Source organism: Thunnus albacares, chromosome 10, assembly GCF_914725855.1.
Source record: "Thunnus albacares chromosome 10, fThuAlb1.1, whole genome shotgun sequence".
Classification (NCBI taxonomy): Eukaryota; Metazoa; Chordata; class Actinopteri; order Scombriformes; family Scombridae; genus Thunnus; species Thunnus albacares.
Window position 1 is genome coordinate 34,986,696 of NC_058115.1, and position 24,479 is coordinate 35,011,174.

A 24,479-nucleotide genomic window follows, 5' to 3' on the forward strand; every position below is an offset into this window, starting at 1 on the left:
TATGGTCTGTACTAAGTTTGGTGAAGATTAGATGAAATATTTGCCAACAGAAGCTGAAAATGTGTTTACCAAAAAAATCCAAAATGGCGGAAAGATTTTAGGCAGAAATGGGCGGGGCCTACATCAGGCTAAACGGGATCATCCAAGGAACACATTGTACAAGTATTGATTTGATTTGCGTCACGGGTCATGAGTTATTAACCAAAATGTAAAACACGCAATAACTGACCACATGGTGGCGCTGTTGGTATCATGTTTTAATATGTTCAGCATTTCAACATGAGACACAAGAGCTGAATGTTTCAATGTTTGAATGATTTCTGTCACTGAAAGTTTGCAGAAGAAGAAAGCTTGTAAAAAAATATACAGAAGAATAATAAACAAAGATTTGAAGAACAAAAGTGTGAATGCTTCACTAATTATAGTGAATACAAAAAGATCAACTGAAGGAGCGTCTGACTCCCAGCAGTAATCTTGATATAATGTACTTTTAGTTTTACTGCAATACTTTAACTACATCACTCTCATAATACTTATGTACTTTTACTGTAGTAGCATTTTTCATGCAGGACTTTTACTTGTAGTTGAGTACTTTTACATATCTGTATTGGTACTTGTACTGCAGTAAAGTATCTGATTACTTCTAAACCAGGACTGGAGAGATATTTTTCCACTTCCGGTTAATGCAGTGTTAGCGAGTACAGGTTTTATTTTGAAGTTGGTCATCGGAAGTGTAACGTGTGATTTCGTACCCTTGATGTTTCGGTGTCGGCGGCGACTGTCGGAGCCGCAAAGTTTGTTGAGTTTCTCCGCGTAACGTCGCTGTTCTCAGCCGGCAGCTGTTGTTAACAGCTGTTGAAATTTAGTTTTTGTCTTGTTTGAAGTAGTTTTTATAAACTACAGGAGGACCTTTCTCGCTTTTACCAGCCGTTTTTTCTAAAGGAAGCGGCTGACAGAGACCGTGACTTTAACAGACGGGAAGCTAACCGAGCTAACTGCTAATCTGCCTGTGACAGCGCCGAAACTTGTTCGCAGCACCTTTTTCTGTTATTCTGCTTCTTTTTTTGTGAGCTTTTCGTTTTTTGTTTTATCGAATCTCACTGACCGAAACTTCCAAACTTTTAATTCAGCTTAAACGAAAATGGAGCCCGAAAGTAGCAGCTAGCAGTCAGCCGTTAAAAGTTTCCGCTTTCTAAAAAAGTTCGCCCCACGGTTTCCGCCTGAGCCAGCTCTCGTTTATCTCTCCGGGGAGTTTTATCAGTACGCCAGGATGCCCGGAGACTCCACCGTCAACTTTAACCTCCTTCACCGGACCTGTAAGCTGGTGGTGCTGCTCTGCTTCCTCCACATCTCCGTCACCGTCGTCTTCTACGTCCGCTCTCTGGACATCCGCTTCGCTTTCGTCCAGAACCAGCAGTCGCACGAACACACGGCCACACAGTCACACCGGCCCGGAGACACCGGAGACACCGGCCTCACCGGGGAGTCCGAGCCCAAGGCGGCCGAGAGCAAGACGGAGGGAGCGGCGGAGGTCCAGCCGGAGGCGAAGGCAGAGGAACCGGGGGGAAAGGCAGAGGAGCCGGGGGAGAAGGTAGAGGAACCGGAGAAGGCGGCAGAGGAACCGCAGAAGGAGGCAGAGGAACCGGAGAAGAAGCTAGAAAAATGCCCTGAAACATCACCGCTGCTGGGTAAGACTCGGTCTCTGGTGGCAGGTTGTCAGAGGGATGAAAAAGGCTTCTTTTTTAAAACTTCAACGATTAGTCGATTAATCAATTAGTTGATAGAAAGAAAATTAATTGACAACAACGTTGATAATCGACTAAAGGGACAGTATGTACTTTCCCGCAGTAGAAGGTCTAAAACCGACCAGACCTGTTTTATATTGTGTTGAGTTCTTGAATTATCTCAAATGTTTCCATTAATGTTCTAACCCAGAACCCTGCGGTGTTAATCAGGTGACGTCATGTCAGGCGTCATGTCTCCACATGTATCAGTGTTAATTGTCCAGCTGAAGCTGCTATAAAGTCACTTTTTATCCAGTTTTAAGCCACATTTGTACGATACACTTTTTAGATCTTTGTGTTTTTTTAACTGTCTTTTAACCCGATGAAGGATTTTAGTCATCGGACGTCTGGATCTTTAGATCTGAAGGAATCCTGATCAGGAGAAGAACTCCCATGATCCCGCGCTGCTTCACGACCTCATCAAACTTCATCTTGTGTTGTTTTGATTGAGAGACCGCCTGCGGCGGAAATGACACACTGTGCGGTTAATCGGTTGGGTAATTTCTAAAACAAACAGGTCTGATGGTTCATAAACGTGATCATTTGCTGCATTAGGATACTGTAGTGAACGTTTCTCACCATTTCCTGATGACTTCTGATAGATCAAACAAACAGTCGATTAATCGATAATGAAAATCGTTTGTTGTAGTTTATATTGATCCATTTTAAAGATTTTGGGACATTAAAGTAAATATTCACAGTGGGAGAGGAGGACTGTAAATCAGCTGTGATTGAAGATGTTATCAGCTGAGGTGTTACAGTCCAGAGTCCAGAGTGTAACCGTGACAGGAGGCGGTCTGGGTGTAGTTTCAGTAGCACCTTTTGAATACCTGAGTTAAAGGAACACAAACATGGCTGATCATTTCTTTAATTCAACAAAATACAGCAACATTTCCAAACAAAATCTCATCTAAAGGCAGAAAAGTTTCAGGAAATATAACTATGGTGATAATCTAACTATCAATACTGATCAATAATCTGTGAAAATGTCTCCAAACATCAGGTGTCAGTTTCTCTAAAGTCTCAGTTTTGCATTTTTCATTTGGAAACATTTAATATACAAAACAATCAATTAATTAAAAAAAATCACCATAAAATTAAAGTGATTATGAATCAATAGTTAGTAATCATCAGTCAGCCTGGATATCAACAGCTATTTAGATAATTGCTAATATCATTTTTTAAAGCAAATTTACCAAAATGTGACTGTGTGTTTCCTCCAGATGTGAAGATTTGCTGGTTTTCATATTTTTCTGTGTTTATAAACTGAATGTTTTTGGGTTTTGGGGCCGTTGGAAGGACAGAAAAACCGAGCGGAGGACTGGAAATCAGTATTAAGATGTTTAAGATGCTGTCAGGTGAAAACTCACTGACACTAAAGGAGTGTCAATGTAAAGAATACCTGCATACAAAACACACCTGTTCTACCTGTTTGCCGAGGCTCTAGTGTTTGTTCTGTCAGTGTGTTATTTACTCTTAACCTGAAGCTGCGGTTTGGAGTTTAGTTAAAGTCCAAATTACATTAAGAAATGTTCTTTCAGCCGAAAATCAAATGAATTTAAATACATTGTTATTATTACTGCATTTTGTTATTATATTTTGTTACTGTTATTAAAATTAAGAAAAAAGGAAATATCAGAAATACTCCTTTTTGTTTTCTGTGTTTGATTGACAGCAGATGGAGGGGCGTGAAGGTGTCTGTGTTTGATTGACAGCAGATGGAGGGGTGTGTAGGTGTCTGTGTCTGTTTGATTGACAGCAGATGGAGGGGCGTGTAGGGGTCTGTGTTTGATTGACAGCAGCTGGAGGGGCGTGTAGGGGTCTGTGTTTGATTGACAGCAGATGGAGGGGCGTGTAGGGGTCTGTGTTTGATTGACAGCAGATGGAGGGGCGTGTAGGGGTCTGTGTTTGATTGACAGCAGATGGAGGGGCGTGTAGGTGTCTGTGTTTGATTGACAGCAGATGGAGGGGCGTGTAGGTGTCTGTGTTTGATTGACAGCAGATGGAGGGGCGTGTAGGGGTCTGTGTTTGATTGACAGCAGATGGAGGGGCGTGTAGGTCTCTGTGTTTGATTGACAGCAGATGGAGGGGCGTGTAGGGGTCTGTGTTTGATTGACAGCAGATGGAGGGGCGTGTAGGTGTCTGTGTTTGATTGACAGCAGATGGAGGGGCGTGTAGGTGTCTGTGTTTGATTGACAGCAGATGGAGGGGCGTGTAGGTGTCTGTGTTTGATTGACAGCAGATGGAGGGGCGTGTAGGTGTCTGTGTTTGACAGCAGATGGAGGGGCGTGTAGGTGTGTGTTTGATTGACAGCAGATGTAGGGGCGTGTAGGTGTCTGTGTTTGATTGACAGCAGATGTAGGGGCGTGTAGGGGTCTGTGTTTGATTGACAGCAGATGGAGGGGCGTGTAGGTGTCTGTGTTTGATTGACAGCAGATGGAGGGGCGTGTAGGTGTCTGTGTTTGATTGACAGCAGATGGAGGGGCGTGTAGGGGTCTGTGTTTGATTGACAGCAGATGGAGGGGCGTGTAGGGGTCTGTGTTTGATTGACAGCAGATGGAGGGGCGTGTAGGTGTCTGTGTTTGATTGACAGCAGATGGAGGGGCGTGTAGGTGTCTGTGTTTGATTGACAGCAGATGGAGGGGCGTGTAGGTGTCTGTGTTTGATTGACAGCAGATGGAGGGGCGTGTAGGTGTCTGTTTGACTGACAGCAGATGGAGGGGCGTGTAGGTGTCTGTGTTTGATTGACAGCAGATGGAGGGGCGTGTAGGTGTCTGTGTTTGATTGACAGCAGATGGAGGGGCGTGTAGGGGTCTGTGTTTGATTGACAGCAGATGGAGGGGCGTGTAGGGGTCTGTGTTTGATTGACAGCAGATGGAGGGGCGTGTAGGTGTCTGTGTTTGATTGACAGCAGATGGAGGGGCGTGTAGGTGTCTGTGTTTGACAGCAGATGGAGGGGCGTGTAGGTGTCTGTTTGACTGACAGCAGATGGAGGGGCGTGTAGGTGTCTGTGTTTGATTGACAGCAGATGGAGGGGCGTGTAGGGGTCTGTGTTTAACAGCAGATGTGACTATGTAGACGTGTATTCTCTGTAATTATGTAAACTCGGGGGCGCCATCATGAAACCAACAAATATAAAATATAAATCTCTGTTTTGGTTTCTGATTTTCGTCTCAGCGTTGAACACAGGAAGTGATTTACAGAGCAGATACAGCACGTCGCTCAGTGAACATGAAGGTTTCTGTATGAACTTCCTGCTGACAGATGCAGCAAAGCTCTGCACTATATAAGAGGAAGAAGAAGAAGAAGAGATCACTGAACACAGATGAGACTCTGCTAATTATGGTTATAAACATAAACCATTTTGCAGGGCTGTAGCTACTGATTATTGTCATTATTGATTAACCGATTAGTTGTTTGGTCTATAAAAGAAAATCAGAAAATGGTGAAAACTGTCCATCAGTGTTTCCCAAAGACGACTCGTCTTCAGTTTACTGTCATAGAGACCAGAGAAACCAGAACATGTTCACAGTTAAGAGGCTGGAATCACAGAATGTGGGTTTAGTTCTACGACCTCGTTTAGGATCCGTTAGATTTGTTGTTGTTGTTTTTTAAGAATTGTGATGCAGATTCAAGCTGAGACATGTTGAACCGGTCAGTTCTCTCTGGTGGACTTCAGAGCCAGTTTACTGAAGCAGCCCTGCAGTCCTATATTTAATCAGAGTCCCTCCCAGTCTAAAACCAGTTCCTCTGTTAAACACCCGGACGTACCTGCAAGCAGGATTTATGACATCACAGCTAGCTAAGAGCCAATCACGATCCAGCATGCGTCACAAACACTGAGGGTGAACTTCACAGTGACGGAGGAAACATCTGGAGTTTCACATGATGGTTTATAATCATTTACATCGTTGTTCAGAGTGTTTTTATGTCTCCAGAGGACCTTTAGAGAGGAACTGAGAAATGGTTTAAACACTGATGGTATGAAACCTGCTGCTGGTTTCTAACTGGTCCAACTGGAAGTGAAAGAGTTACCATGCTGTCAGGCTGGTTTCTGTGGTACTGAGTGTTTCTGGGTGTTTTCCACACGTTGAATAACTGAACCAATCAGAGCGTCGGTAGAAGCTACTCCTCCTCCTCCTCCTCCTCCTCCTCCTCCTGCAGCTGTGATCCACATCCTCCTATCAGCTGCTGTAGTTCAGTGCGTGTGAGGGGGGGGGGGGGGGCAATGCTGCCATCTGATTGGCTGTTTCCGTGGTATCTGTAGGAAGAAGCAGCAGCTGACGGTGTTACGAGTGTTTCGGGAGTCAGACTGTAGGAACCCAGATGTTTCTCATCTGTCCGGCTCTGCTGAGTCTATATGTAGAAACACACTTTATAGAACCAATCAATACCCAGATCAATACCCATCCTCCTGTAGACTGTACACGTTGTGATACCTCAGCTTGTTTTTATTGCTGCTCTGTGAGTCATTGAGCTCTTGTGTTATTTTTAGTCGTGTCACTATAAACACGGTAACACGGAGCGACTTCTACACATTCTTGTGTCTAAATGACCTAAATACATAACTGGTGAAGGAAACGGCGTGACGCAGAGAGCGACTGCTTCCTGCTCCGAGCTCTCAGCTCAGGACTGAAACACAGTGAAGTCGAACCAGCGTGTCTGTCTGCCGTCCAGCTCGCTGTTTCCTCTACGACTCCGGCGCCGCCGCACCGCCACGTCTTTTCTTTAATGGCAGAAATATAAACGCCAAGTATCCGTTCATTCGGAAATCAATAATCAATAAGCGTTTGGGAACCTTTGTGTCGTTGCCGGGGAAACCCTCGTCTCTGTAGGGTAGAAACACTGCAGCGCCATCGATCCCTCAGCTGACCGTCAGCAGCCAATCAGAGTTTAGATTGAGTTTGATGAACAGCAGCATATAAACACGAGTCATCATGGTTTTATTATAACTGCAGTAATCTGACAGCAGATACGACCTGTCAGTTAAATAAACAAATCAATATGTTTGATTACATTCCTGAAGGTGTAAAACTATTGATCAGTGTAGAGGTGAGAATCATCACATGATTCGATCGATCACTACACATGAAAACTTTCTCGTCAATGAAGACGAGCAGTCGGATAAATCTGAACTTTTTATGTATGAAGAGCTTTTAAACATCAAACTACAGCAGTGATTAATAGAAAAAGCTGCGTCTTGTGTGTGTGTGTGTGTGTGTGTGTGTGTGTGTGTGTGTGTGTGTGTGTGTGTGTGTGTGTGTGTGTGTGATCCTCTTCAGTACATGAACATGATAAACGTGTGATGGTTACTGGACCGGCCGTTTGTCTCATCGAGCTCGTTATTGAGTCGTCAGCTGTGTTTTATGTGGATGAGCTGCAGGTTAACGGCGGCGTGCAGCGGTTGGCCGTCTGGGAGCCGTGATGTCATCAACATCACGTTATTATCTAACGTTTAGGTAATCGTCCTCCTCGCCATGAATCTGAGAATCGTTCCACACATCTGGATCAGTGTGAGGTATTGATCTGATGTGAACAACACTGAGGTGGAGAATGTGACTCCTGATCCTCTGCAGAGACGACGTCTCACTCTGCTGAGGTCGCTGGAACCACAGAAACACTCAGAGTGCACAGTGGTGATACAGAGTGGAGCCTCTTCACTACAGAGGATCTCTGATTGATTCACAATGAAGGTTAATCAATAACGGCTGATAAGAAGTCAAAGTGTTGATCAGAAGCTTCTCTGTTCCCATCAGTGACGCACACACATTACACACTACACACACACTACACACTACACACACACTACACACTACACACACACACACACACTACACACACACTACACACTACACACACACACACACTACACACACACTACACACTACACACACACTACACACACTACACACACACTACACACTACACACACACTACACACACACACACACACACACTACACACACACTACACACACACTACACACACTACACACACTACACACACACTACACACACACACACACACACACTACACACACTACACACACTACACACACACTACACACACTACACACACTACACACACACTACACACTACACACACACACACTACACACACTACACACACTACACACAAACTACACACTACACACACACACACACTACACACTACACACTACACACACACACACACTACACACACACTACACACTACACACACTACACACACACTACACACACACACACACACTACACACACTACACACACTACACACACACTACACACACTACACACACTACACACACATTACACACTACACACAAACTACACACACTACACACACTACACACACTACACACACACACACACTACACACACACACTACACACTACACACACACACACACTACACACACACTACACACTACACACACTACACACACACTACACACACTACACACACACTACACTACACACACTACACACACACACACACTACACACTACACACACTACACACACTACACACACACACACACACTACACACACACACACACTACACACTACACACACTACACACACTACACACACACTACACACACACTACACTACACACTACACACACTACACACACTACACACACACTACACTACACACTACACACACTACACACACACACACACTACACACTACACACACTACACACACTACACACACACACACACTACACACTACACACTACACACACACTACACACTACACACACTACACACACACTACACACACTACACACACACTACACACACTACACACACTACACTACACACTACACACACTACACACACACTACACACACTACACACACATTACACACTACACACACACTACACACATTACACACTACACACACACACACACACTACACACACATTACACACTACACACTACACACACACTACACACACACTACACACACACTACACACACTACACACACACTACACACATTACACACTACACACACACACACACACTACACACACATTACACACTACACACTACACACACACTACACACACACTACACACACACTACACACACACACACACTACACACACACTACACACTACACACACTACACACACACTACACACACTACACACACACTACACACACTACACACACTACACTACACACTACACACACTACACACACACTACACACACTACACACACATTACACACTACACACACACTACACACATTACACACTACACACACACACACACACTACACACACATTACACACTACACACTACACACACACTACACACACACTACACACACACTACACACACTACACACACACTACACACACTACACTACACACACTACACACACACTACACTACACACTACACACACACTACACACACACTACACTACACACTACACACACACTACACACACACTACACACACTACACACACACTACACACTACACACACACTACACACTACACACACACTACACACATTACACACACACACTACACACATTACACACTACACACTACACACATTACACACTACACACACTACACACACTACACACATTACACACTACACACACTATACACATTACACACTACACACACACTACACACACTACACACATTACACACTACACACACACTACACACTACACACACACTACACACATTACACACACTACACACACTACACACACACTACACACACTACACACATTACACACTACACACACTACACACACATTACACACTACACACACTACACACACACTACACACTACACACACTACACACACATTACACACTACACACACTACACACACACTACACACTACACACACACACACTACACACACTACACACACTACACACACACTACACACTACACACACACACACACTACACACTACACACTACACACACACACACACTACACACACACTACACACTACACACACTACACACACACTACACACACACACACACACTACACACACTACACACACACTACACACACTACACACACTACACACACATTACACACTACACACAAACTACACACACTACACACACTACACACACTACACACACACACACACTACACACACACACTACACACTACACACACACACACACTACACACACACTACACACACTACACACACACTACACACACTACACACACACTACACTACACACACTACACACACACACACACTACACACTACACACACTACACACACTACACACACACACACACACTACACACACACACACACTACACACTACACACACTACACACACTACACACACACTACACTACACACTACACACACTACACACACACACACACTACACACTACACACACTACACACACTACACACACACTACACTACACACTACACACACTACACACACACACACACTACACACTACACACACTACACACACTACACACACACACACACTACACACTACACACTACACACACACTACACACACTACACACACACTACACACACTACACACACTACACTACACACTACACACACTACACACACACTACACACACTACACACACATTACACACTACACACACACTACACACATTACACACTACACACACACACACACACTACACACACATTACACACTACACACTACACACACACTACACACACACTACACACACTACACACACACTACACACATTACACACTACACACACACACACACACTACACACACATTACACACTACACACTACACACACACTACACACACACTACACACACACTACACACACACACACACACACTACACACACACTACACACTACACACACTACACACACACTACACACACTACACACACACTACACACACTACACACACTACACTACACACTACACACACACTACACACACTACACACACATTACACACTACACACACACTACACACATTACACACTACACACACACACACACTACACACACATTACACACTACACACTACACACACACTACACACACACTACACACACACTACACACACTACACACACACTACACACACTACACTACACACACTACACACACACTACACTACACACTACACACACACTACACACACACTACACTACACACTACACACACACTACACACACACTACACACACACTACACTACACACTACACACACTACACACACACTACACACATTACACACTACACACACTACACACACACTACACACTACACACACACTACACACTACACACACACTACACACATTACACACACACACTACACACATTACACACTACACACTACACACATTACACACTACACACACTACACACACTACACACACTACACACACTACACACATTACACACTACACACACTATACACATTACACACTACACACACACTACACACACTACACACATTACACACTACACACACTACACACACACTACACACTACACACACACTACACACATTACACACACACACTACACACATTACACACTACACACACTACACACACTATACACATTACACACTACACACACACTACACACACTACACACATTACACACTACACACATTACACACTACACACATTACACACTACACACACACTACACACACTATACACACTACACACTACACACACAGACACACGTCTCTGGTGAACGTGTGTGTTTGTGTTAAATGTGTTTGTGAAGTTTTAGCAGCAGACGTGAAGTCGAGTCGTCTGTTTGTCTGACTTTGATCCTGCTGGATGTTTCCTCAGCTGTGACTCCTGCTGCAGGTTAACTCCCCCCCCCTCCTCCTCCTCCTGCCCCCCTGAAATGGGGTCAAACCTGAACCTGAACCTCCCGGCGGCGTCGTTTCCTCTGAAGTCTGTGTGTTTGTGCTGAACTGACACGTCACTGAACAGGCAGAGATCCGCCGGACTTCAGAGTCGCTGAGAGCTCCGACGGCAGTGAACGCACCACACGTGGTCGCAGACATGAATGTGAGCTGTTTCAGCAACAACTGCAGCAGATGTGTGTGTGTTGTGTGTGTTTTGTCGGGATGGAAAAGTACCAGCTTCAGTAAATGTGTGTCTGTGTGTTAACGAGCTGGTTGGACTCTTTCTGCTCCAACATATTTGTCTGATTACACACTGACGGAGGAAAAACTGTCTGCTGCTGGAAGAACTCACGTCTGCTGCCCTGCTGCTTGTAATTATAATCCATCATATCCCTAAATAGTCACATCCCATCCTTAATTAGACTGTGACCTGTTTTAGACGTCCAGAGAGAGAATGAAGCTCAATCTCATATACAAGTTACACACACACACACACACACACACACACACACACACACACACACACACACACAGGCGTTCTTACAACATAGAAAATCAGAATCGGTGCTTCTCTATTGATCACGGGTCACAATTGTGGGTGATGTTTGATTGTCGTGCCTCTGGTTTCAGTGGGTCCCCTGCGGGTGGAGTTTAACACTCCCGTCAGCCTGGAGCAGATTAAGAAGGACAACCCCAACCTGCAGCCGGGCGGACGCTCCAGACCGAAAGACTGCGTGGCGCTGCAGAAGGTCGCCATCATCATCCCCTTCCGCAAACGAGACGAACACCTCAAGTACTGGCTGTACTACCTGCACCCCATCCTGCAGAGGCAGCAGCTCGACTACGGAGTCTACGTCATCAACCAGGTAACGCCACCCCCCGCCTCTACCTGTGTGATGTCACTGTGATGTCAGCAGGAAGCCTGAACACAAACTGACGTGATAATAAAACAGTCATAAAACTCGTCGTACTATCAGTGAGGCAGCTTGCAGTTGAGCTGATGTTAGAGATTTAATAACTAGACGTCAGACAGGAAACACTGACAGGTGTCTTTATGTCCAGATGCTGTAAATATGAATGAAAACATGTTTATTTATGTTATTTATCTCATTGATATGCACTTGTTTAATTGCAGCTCAGTGTGAGAGTCTCTACTGGTCGGCTAGTTTCTGCTCTGCTCTGTGTGTTTGGCGGGGGGGGGGCGGGGCTTAGCTTCTCCTCCACACACACACACACACACGGAGCAGAGCAGAGACAGCTGCAGGGAAACGCTGTGCAGCTGTTTGATAACCTGGTTTTACAGAACTACAGGCTGAGCTACAACCCTCACCTGTGATTGGCCTGGACGCGTGTCAGTCAGGAAACAGGCAGCCAATCAGAAGAGAGCATAAAACAGGCTGAGTGAGACGGAGGAGCAGCATCCTTCTCTCACACACCTGTAACCACGAGCTGTTTCACCACAAGACACGCTCACGTTTGTAAATATTAGTGAGAGACGTACGGAACTGATTGATTGATTGATTGATTGATTGATTGATTGATTGATTGATTGATTGATTGATTGACTGACTGACTGACTGTTTCACACTGAGTGTGTTGTAGAGTGTGTAGTGTGTATAGTGTGTGTATAGCGTGTGTGTGTATAGTGTGTGTGTGTGTGTTGTTTTCTGGTCTCGGTCTTCCAGACGTCTTGAAAGGTTCCAGTTTGTGTTGTCGGTTGATCTCTGAGGTCGGAGGTCAGAGGTCAGAGGTCAGAGATCTGCTGCTGCAGGAGACGTCTGAAGTCAATCACAGCTTCATGTTGTGCTCCGTGTGCTCCACTAACATGCTCACACTGAGCAGCAGCAGCTGAGGATCATGGGTACTGTAGTATTTAGAGCTACTGACAGGAAGTCAGCTGTCTGACCTGGAACACGGTTTCTGTCTCCTGACGGCACAGCAGCAGGCGTGAGGAGACGTCAGCGTCTTATAAAGTTCATTATTATTATTATTATTATTATTATTATTATTATTATTATTATGATGCTGGTAATTCGGCTTCTTTCTGCTGTTTTCTTCTTCTACTGTTTTCTCTTTGCTACTAACAGAAAGCAGCTGCTCAGCTCAGTGTGAATGTATTTCTGGTTACGGAGGAGAATCTAAACGTGCTGCCTGAGTGAAAGCTGCTATCAGCTGACTGATGATTGTTATGATCAGCTGTTCACATCTTTCACTAACACACGTCCTGCTGTTTGTCGTGTGAACTCACACTTCCTGTTTTAATCTGCACGAGCTCAACCGGCGACTGAACTCTGGTTAGTTTGTCCAATAAAGTTTTATTCAAACAAGATGATGTTAATAAAAGCAGACAGATCACATTCAACATCACTACAGTTCACATCAGCAGCCATGTTGGAAACCCAGCAGAGCATTGATCGATCAGCTGATCGATCAGCAGATCGATCAGCTGATTGATCAGATGTTGATACGTTAAACTGAAGCTGATTGTAAAGTCAAAGGAGATGAAGATGTCCAGAGTCTGTCTGGCTTTAGCAGGTTTCCCTCCCAGTTTGACCAGTAATCATTAGATATTGATTAAAAATACCAACACACAGTAGCGTTCACAGACACTAGTGAAACCAATATCAAATAATTACAGTCACTTAGAAGTAGTTTCCCTCTGAGGATCAATAAAGTGATCAATCTCTCTGATCCCAGTAACACTGAGGTGTTGTTTAGCCTCTACATCAGGACACTGTGTGTTGTTATTATTATTATTATTATTATTATTGTTATTATTAGTGTCATCAGGTTTGAAATAAGAAGTTGAGCCTCAGCATGTTCAGACGTTTCATCGTCAGCTCTTTAACTCTTCTTCTTCTTCTTCTTCTTCTTCTTCTTCTTCTTCTTCTTCTTCTTCTTCTTCAGCTGATTCTGTTTGTTTGTGACTGACGTGTGTTTCTTCTCTCTCCTGTCTGTGTCCTTCCTTCCTCCTGTATTTCACCTTCCTCCTCCTCCTCCTCCTCCTCCTCCTCCTCCCTCTGCATGTCAGGCATTTCTGACCAATGGCTGTGGTCGCTGGAGCTGCTGAGACACGCCTCCCTGCTTGGTCTCAGCCAATAGCTGCTTGATGTTGGCTGAGGGGGGTCACTCTGGTAATACGGGCTTCTTTCTATCTGCTTCTACTGTTTTCTTTTTTCTCCCAGCAGAAAGCAGCACAGTGTGGATACATGATATATATGTTACACATGTTATATATGCTGATATGAGTCCGCTGCTTTGTGTCAAACTCTTTGTGCATTTTTAACACAACAAAGAAGAAAGCAGGAGTTTATTTTCCCCACGGCAGCTGAAGACGTCTCACCTGTTCAGGTACACGCTGTGAGTTTATTGAAGGAGAACCTGAAGAATCAGAAACATGTCGAGACGGCAGCGCTGTCAGCCCCGCGGCTCGTAAACACAACACATCACACCTGAGAGCTCCTCACAGGTGTTGGTTGCCAAGCAACCTGTGGTCTGTTTACAGCTCCGTGCAGTGCGGCCAGCTGGCTGTCATGGAAACCTGACGAGGAGTCGTGATGCGTCACAGACCTCCGATCAGTGCACACACCTGACTGCAGCTTCACTGACAAACCACGCACACACACCTGAGCTGTGAGGCGTTCAGGGACACGTCTGTTCAGACTGAACAGATGAGCAGTGAAGACCAGGTCCAGTAGCGTCTCACTCACAGATGTGCGACAGACACACCTGCAGACTGCAGGAGAGCAGAACTACTACTTTGTGTTTAGTTTGAGTTGAACTTGCATCAGTCCGCTGTTCCTCTCTCTGTCTGCTGTCTTTGTTCTGCACATGCTCACATGTAACCTGCGTTCTCCAGGAGAAATTAACCAGGAAACCTCATACACCACATATACCACATATACCACATATACCACGTACACAGCAGGTTAATAAATTAGCTGACAAATAAACACTGACGGTCATTAACGTTTTCCAGAGAATATAATAAAGATAAATGTTGTAGACTTTGGTTGGAGTCTGGAGGAGCTGAACATTACGAGTGTTGTCATGTCAACAGAAACAAGTTTCAGTAACTCAAACCGTACCTGCATCAGGAGAACTTCAGTACTGTCTCTGTTGGAGAGCTAGCTTAGCTCCCAGTTAGCTTGAATTAAAGGACAAGTTTTAACAGTCAGGTTCCCAAATGAACTCAACAGTTAGGAGTGGCTGAGGCCTTCGCGCAAGTCGCCAAACACAGTCGTCAAAGCAACGGGCATAAATTCCTTACAGCCGCTGTTACGCAACATCTAGTGGAGCAGATGGTTCCATTCAGTGCTGCCCAGGAGGAAAACCTGCTTCTCACACTGCTGTCCTGAAAACGCACCACGCAGTAAAGGCATCGGTCAGAAGAGAGCTCCAGAATGTCGACTACTTCTCTGCCTCAACTGATATGTCAACATGACTCCTTTATATGAGACACAGAGGCTCTGAGGAGCACACAGTACGCTCTCTCACAGCTGGCTGACGAGCTCCAAAACCCCCAGAACAGCCTCATACTGGTGAGATATAAAAGTTAGTCTATTAGCTTTATTATAGGCTAGTTTATTAATCACCAAACTGTAGTTCACATCCAATAAGATACTTTTGATTTAGGCTACATTCAAGTTCATCACCAAACGCCTCCCAAAGCATCTAATGGCAGTTAGATTATTATTCATTTAAAATGTAGCCTATATTGTTGTTTTGTTAATTACTAAATAGATAAAGGCTCATTTCAGTTCAGTAATTTAACAGCTAATACTGCGTTACGAGAGGGAGCACCAAGCAGAAGATGGTGGACAGAGTCTTGGACCGGCGACACCAGCATCTAATCCCCAGCTGGCAGGACATCGCCGTCACTGAGTCTGTGAACGCCGCCTTCAAACCTGCATCTGAGTTTATGGATCTGCTGTCTGATGAAAACGATGTTAGCATCACATCAGTCAAACCCGTCCCGAAACCCCTGACTGGAGATGTTCTGAAACCGTCAGACGAGGACGAACATTAAGACAAGACAAAATACGCACTCATGGAAGAGATGCAGGACGGACGGTGTGCTGCTAATGCATCAGTGGTTGGAGACGAAGAGTCCTCTGTGCAAGCGATGGCTACCTGCAGCAAAAAAGACGACTCTCGGAGCCCTGCTGATGTCACTGGCCGCCACCTGCTCGTCCACACTGGAGAGCTGGAGCAGCTACCTGCCAGAGGAGCCCGTAGTCTCCAACGCAGATCCACTCGCCTGGTGGTGCAACAACCACAGTAGATCTCCTCTGCTCTCTAAAGTCGCCTGCAGGAACATGTGCGTTTGTGCCACGTTCACACCATCAGAGATGGTTTTGAGTCCTGACAGGAACATTGTTAGTCCTCTCTGATCCTCTCTAAAACCAGCCTTAAACAAGTGTTTAATTCTTTTTAAAACCGTCATCTTTGTCATGTAAAAAGCAACAAAATACATAATAGCCCAACAGTAAAGCTTGTTTATATAACACTTAAATCAGGAGAAATTGCACTAAGAAGAAATGTCTCAAGATATTTATTTTCTTGGCAAAACAAAAAACACAACAAGGCTAAGGCTATCTAGCTAAGTCGCCACCATCAAACTACGGGTCAGAAAGTAAACAGAACTAATAATGAAAGATGACTCCTCTGGAAGCTACTCACACATGAACATGGATTTCTAGATTCAGCGACCAGAACGCACTAACAGGGAGCGTCTATATGCTGGGAAACAGGTGGAAACAATCATTAGACTATGAAGGTATTGGCTTCCCAACACTGTGGGCAGAGGAGAAAGAGAGCATCCTGGATAGCTCCATAGCTGCTCTCTGCAGCAGGATCAGCACCTCGGAGAGCGCCGCGGTGCACAGTCATGACAGTTATCGCATACACCACATACACCTCATACACCATGTACACCACATACACCACATACACCTCATACACCTCATACACCACATACACCACATACACCTCATACACCATGTACACCACATACACCACATACACCTCATACACCACATACACCACATACACCTCATACACCACATACACCACATACACCACATACACCATGTACACCACATACACCATGTACACCACATACACCTCATACACCACATACACCACATACACCTCATACACCACATACACCACATACACCTCATACACCACATACACCACATACACCACATACACCATGTACACCACATACACCATGTACACCACATACACCTCATACACCACATACACCACATACACCTCATACACCACATACACCACATACACCTCATACACCACATACACAGCTTACACAGCTTACACCTCATACACCACAGATACCACATACACCTCATACACCACATACACCTCATACACCACAGACACCACATACACCACATACACCTCATACACCTCATACACCTCATACACCACATACACCTCATACACCTCATACACCACATACACCTCATACACCTCATACACCACATACACCTCATACACCACAGATACCACATACACCTCATACACCTCATACACCACATACACCTCATACACCTCATACACCACAGATACCTCATACACCTCATACACCTCATACACCTCATACACCTCATACACCACATACACCTCATACACCTCATACACCACATACACCTCATACACCACATACACCTCATACACCACATACACAGCTTACACAGCTTACACCTCATACACCACAGATACCACATACACCTCATACACCACATACACCTCATACACCTCATACACCACATATACCACATACACCTCATACACCACATACACCTCATACACCTCATACACCACATATACCACATACACCTCATACACCACATACACCTCATACACCACAGATACCACATACACCTCATACACCTCATACACCACAGATACCACATACACCTCATACACCACATACACCTCATACACCACATACACCTCATACACCTCATACACCTCATACACCACATATACCACATACACCTCATACACCACATACACCACATACACCTCATACACCTCATACACCACAGATACCACATACACCTCATACACCTCATACACCACATACACCTCATACACCTCATACACCTCATACACCTCATACACCTCATACACCTCATACACCACATACACCTCATACACCACATACACCTCATACACCTCATACACCACATACACCTCATACACCACATATACCACATACACCTCACACACCACATACACCTCATACACCACATACACCACATACACCTCATACACCACAGATACCACATATACCTCATACACCACATACACCACATACACCTCATACACCACAGATACCACATACACCTCATACACCACAGATACCACATACACCTCATACACCTCACACACCTCATACACCTCATACACCACAGATACCACATACACCTCATACACCACATACACCACATACACCTCATACACCACATACACCTCATACACCACATACACCTCATACACCTCATACACCTCATACACCACAGATACCACATACACCTCATACACCACATACACCTCATACACCACATACACCTCATACACCTCATACACCACAGATACCACATACACCTCATACACCTCATACACCACAGATACCACATACACCTCACACACCACATACACCTCACACACCTCATACACCACATACACCACATACACCTCACACACCACATACACCACATACACCTCACACACCACATACACCTCATACACCTCATACACCACAGATACCACATACACCTCATACACCACAGATACCACATACACCACATACACCTCATACACCTCATACACCTCATACACCACAGATACCACATACACCTCATACACCACATACACCACAGATACCACATACACCTCATACACCACATACACCACATACACCTCATACACCTCATACACCACAGATACCACATACACCTCATACACCTCATACACCTCATACACCACAGATACCACATACACCTCATACACCTCATACACCACATACACCTCATACACCTCATACACCTCATACACCACAGATACCACATACACCTCATACACCACATACACCACATACACCACATACACCTCATACACCACATACACCTCATACACCACATACACCTCATACACCTCATACACCACAGATACCACATACACCTCATACACCACATACACCTCATACACCACATACACCTCATACACCACATACACCTCACACACCACATACACCTCATACACCACATACACCTCATACACCTCATACACCTCATACACCTCATACACCTCATACACCACATACACCTCGTACACCTCATACACCTCATACACCTCATACACCTCGTACACCTCATACACCACAGATACCACATACACCTCACACACCTCATACACCACATACACCTCATACACCTCATACACCTCATACACCACATACACCACATACACCTCATACACCTCACACACCTCATACACCACATACACCTCATACACCTCATACACCTCATACACCACATACACCTCATACACCTCACACACCACATACACCTCACACACCACATACACCTCATACACCACATACACCTCATACACCTCATACACCTCACACACCACATACACCTCATACACCATATACACTGTATTTGATATGTATGTATTGTATTTATGTATTTAATATTTATCTGTATAGGGTAAACTTTTATTTATCTTTATAGCATCCAAATGATTCAAAATCAACCTAAAAGCTGATATGTCAGTGTTGTGTTCACTACTTGTTTCTGATGGAAACTTTGGTTACTGCACGTTTTAATATGACTCTTTATGCTGAAGGTATGTAACAGTTTGACTATAAAGAGGACAAAGTGTTTGTAATGTTTCATGTCTTTTAACCTGAAGGTGAAGTCAGTGTGAGCAGGTGCTGACTTCAGGTGTGTTTGTGTTTGAATCAGGACGGAGAACAGATATTTAACCGAGCCAAGCTGCTGAACGTGGGCTACACCGAGGCTCTGAAGGAGTACGACTACGAGTGTTTCATCTTCAGCGACGTCGACCTGATCCCCATGGACGACCGCAACACCTACAAGTGTTTCAGCCAGCCGCGACACCTGTCTGTGTCCATGGACAAGTTCGGCTTCAGGTGAGACCACACCTGTTATTGCTGTTTCATCTGGACTGAGGCTCAAACAAACCCTCCAGATATGTTTCAAGACATAAAAATACTCTGCTTTGAATAATAATGTGTGTCTTATGTGGTCTTTCCACAAAAAAGTGTAACCTGGTTAGAAACTCTGCTCCTTTTCCCTCGTTAAAAACTCCAGAGTCTCTAAATATTGTTGATTTCTAAAGTTTTCCTGCAAGACATGCAGATGGATTTGAGAAGTTGACATTTGGAGTAAAGAAGGAGAAGAAGAAGTGAAATCCTGCTACTATAGTTTGTTTACGTAGCCTCCGGAGCCGGAGGAAGCTTCCTGAAGCTGACCAATCAGAACAGAGTGGGCTCATCAGGAGGCGGGGCCTTAAAGAGACAGGAGTTAAAACGGCCTGTTAGAGACAGAGGCTGAACTGAGGGGCTGCATAAAGGACCAGTAGAAGATCAATAAACAGGTTTTATTCCAGTAGAGCCCCAGAATATAAATATAGAGTCTGGAGATGAGCAGAATATGAGTCCTTTATAGACAGACAGAGCAGGAGAAGTAAAAGACTGTGTGTGTGTGTGTGTGTGTGTGTGTGTGTGTGTGTGTGTGTGTGTGTGTGTGTGTGTGTGTGTGTTGTGGTTGAGTGTATAAGGTTGAGTCAGTTGAAGCTGGGTGTGTGACAGACTGGAGGAAACACTGATGTTGTCTCATCACCTGCTGTTATCAGCTGTTCACACAGACTGCAGTCAAGCTAACACTGCGTTCACATGACAGACCTTAAAGTCCCAGTCCAGCTTTAATCCTGCGTCTCCGTGTTCATCCTTCCTTTATCTCTTGTTCAACGCCAAATATACGTCCAGAAACCAGTATCCCAGTATGTCTACATCAAAGTCGTGTCTTCTGTCTTCCTGTAAAACGGTTTCAGATGTTTGATGATTCATGCTGAACTCTGTAAGCCCCGCCCACGTTTTAGCAGTCCAATCAAATGTGAAGGATCTGATTTAATCCCTTACTGGACAAATACTGGGTTTCACTGGGAGATACTTGTGTCGATGGTTCAGATTCATCTGAAACGTGAGCGACATTCATTCAAGAACAACAACCAGTTTGTCTCGATTACAAGTTAAAGGTCCCAACAGATGTGTGTGTGGTTGCCGTCCTCCATGTTTGTTGTTGTTGGGCTGTGAGATGACGACAGGCGACCTGCAGAGTCTGATGTGAGTTCTGACGGCGGCCGCGCAGCCAGAGATCAGATATCAATAACATCTGATATGAAAACATCAGAAGAAGAAGAGACGTCTGCGTCGCTTCATCCTGTCGCACATTTAAAAACAATCTGAACATATTTTAGCTTGTTAATCATGTGACAGGAAATGTTCCCGCATGCAGCCTGTTACGCTGACAGTGATGATGATGATGATGATGATGATGATGATGATGATGATGATGTCACCATGTTGGGTGGATCCACTGTGGCTTCAAGTTCACTTCCTGTCATTGTGGGACGGAGTGGGAGCGTCCCAGCACACACACACACTTCTCCTCCTCACACTGCTTCATATCCAAAGCCTAGTGTATCCCACAATGCACCACGGCGTATTGCGCAACATGTGACAGATACACAGTGAGGGATGAACCCAGTGTGTTCAGGAAATCAGGAAGTGCTGACAGAGACACCACAGAGGAAGAGATCTGCTCTCAAACGCCACCATCTGCCAGGCCCCTCACTTCCTGTTTCCTGTACACACACTCACACATACGCACACGCACACACACTCACGCACACACACACACTCACACATATGCACACGCACACACACTCACGCACACACACACACTCACGCACACACACTCACACACTCACACATACGCACACGCACACACACTCACGCACACACACACACTCACACATATGCACACGCACACACACTCACGCACACACACACACTCACGCACACACACTCACACTCACACATATGCACACGCGCGCACACACACAGACGCACACACACATACGCACACGCGCGCACACACACACAGACACACACTCACATACGCACACACACACGCACGCGCGCACACACACACACTCACACACAGTAAGTTGAAGTTTGTCCTTCACGCCCTGTTGTTCAGTCAGACCTGCTGGTCAGGTGATGCTGATGCTGGTCAGCTGATGCTGATGCTGGTCAGCTGATGCTGGTCAGCTGATGAACTTGAGAGCAAACAGCTGAAGCAGAGATATGATTGGCTGCTGGAGGAGACAGTTTGACCAATCAGAAACGTTTGTCTTGTTTTCGTAAACATGTCCAGCAGGTTTTACTGCGTCGTCTTCAGATTCTCTCACATACAGGAAGTTCCTGTCTGCTCTCATATTGATCACAGAACAGAAGGTGATCAGGGTGTATTGATGACGTGTGTCTGTGTCTGCAGGTTACCGTATAATCAGTATTTTGGAGGCGTTTCCTCGATGAGTAAAGAACAGTACCTGAAGATCAACGGCTTCCCCAACAACTACTGGGGCTGGGGAGGAGAGGACGACGACATCTACAACAGGTACACGCCTCCCCGTCGCCATGACAACAGTCACATGTCACACATTCAACTCACAAATGTAACATAAAGACATCAAACACCGACGATCTGGTTTAATCAGTTTATAAAACATCAGAGTGTCACATGACGTCATCAAAACCCAAAATATTCACTTTACTACGATCAATGATCAACTAATCAATCAATCAATTCATCGTTGCAGCTGTAAACAGTAAACAACTCATTGATCGTTCTGCTGCCAAACTGATCAAAGATTACATTTAATGATCCAAACATCATAAAAACAAGATCATATATGATTTGATTGATTGATTGATTGATTGATTACTGTCAGGTCAGTGACAAAACGACCAACAGTTTAAAAACAATAGATGTATTGATGATGACGGTAATCTATAGATGTATTGATGATGACAGTAATCTATAGATGTATTGATGATGACGGTAATCTATAGATGTATTGATGATGACGGTAATCTATAGATGTATTGATGATGACGGTAATCTATAGATGTATTGATGACAGTAATCTATAGATGTATTGATGACAGTAATCTATAGATGTATTGATGACAGTAATCTATAGATGTATTGATGATGACAGTAATCTATAGATGTATTGATGACAGTAATCTATAGATGTATTGATGACAGTAATCTATAGATGTATTGATGATGACAGTAATCTATAGATGTATTGATGATGACAGTAATCTATAGATGTATTGATGACAGTAATCTATAGATGTATTGATGATGACAGTAATCTATAGATGTATTGATGATGACAGTAATCTATAGATGTATTGATGATGACGTCTCCTGAGTTTAGAAACTATTTGTTTTATTTAATCTTTAATCAGGCAGCTTCACTGATCTGTTGTCACCAGTCAGAAACAACAACAACAACAACAACAACAGTAGTCATAGAAACATCAGATATTAAAGTTTGAGGACTGTTTTGATTCCATCTGGAAGCTGCAGACGTGTTAATCAGCTGTTCAGTCTGTGACTGATGAAGCGTCCTGGTGATCCAGC

The 24,479-nt window shown here is 44.5% G+C and overlaps 1 protein-coding gene across 1 annotated transcript in view; it reads left to right on the forward strand.

Annotated features, from left to right (window-relative positions):
* Positions 1-720: 720 nt before the first annotated feature.
* The window catches only part of b4galt1l (DP-Gal:betaGlcNAc beta 1,4- galactosyltransferase, polypeptide 1, like), a 27,058-nt gene continuing 3,299 nt past the window's right edge, over positions 721-24,479 (forward strand). Inside the window, exons 1-4 of the mRNA XM_044363754.1 lie at positions 721-1,688; positions 12,328-12,563; positions 20,700-20,887; positions 23,319-23,441. Coding sequence (XP_044219689.1) covers positions 1,271-1,688; positions 12,328-12,563; positions 20,700-20,887; positions 23,319-23,441 — 965 coding nt within the window. The 5' untranslated portion in view covers positions 721-1,270. The remainder of the gene's footprint in view (positions 1,689-12,327; positions 12,564-20,699; positions 20,888-23,318; positions 23,442-24,479) is intronic.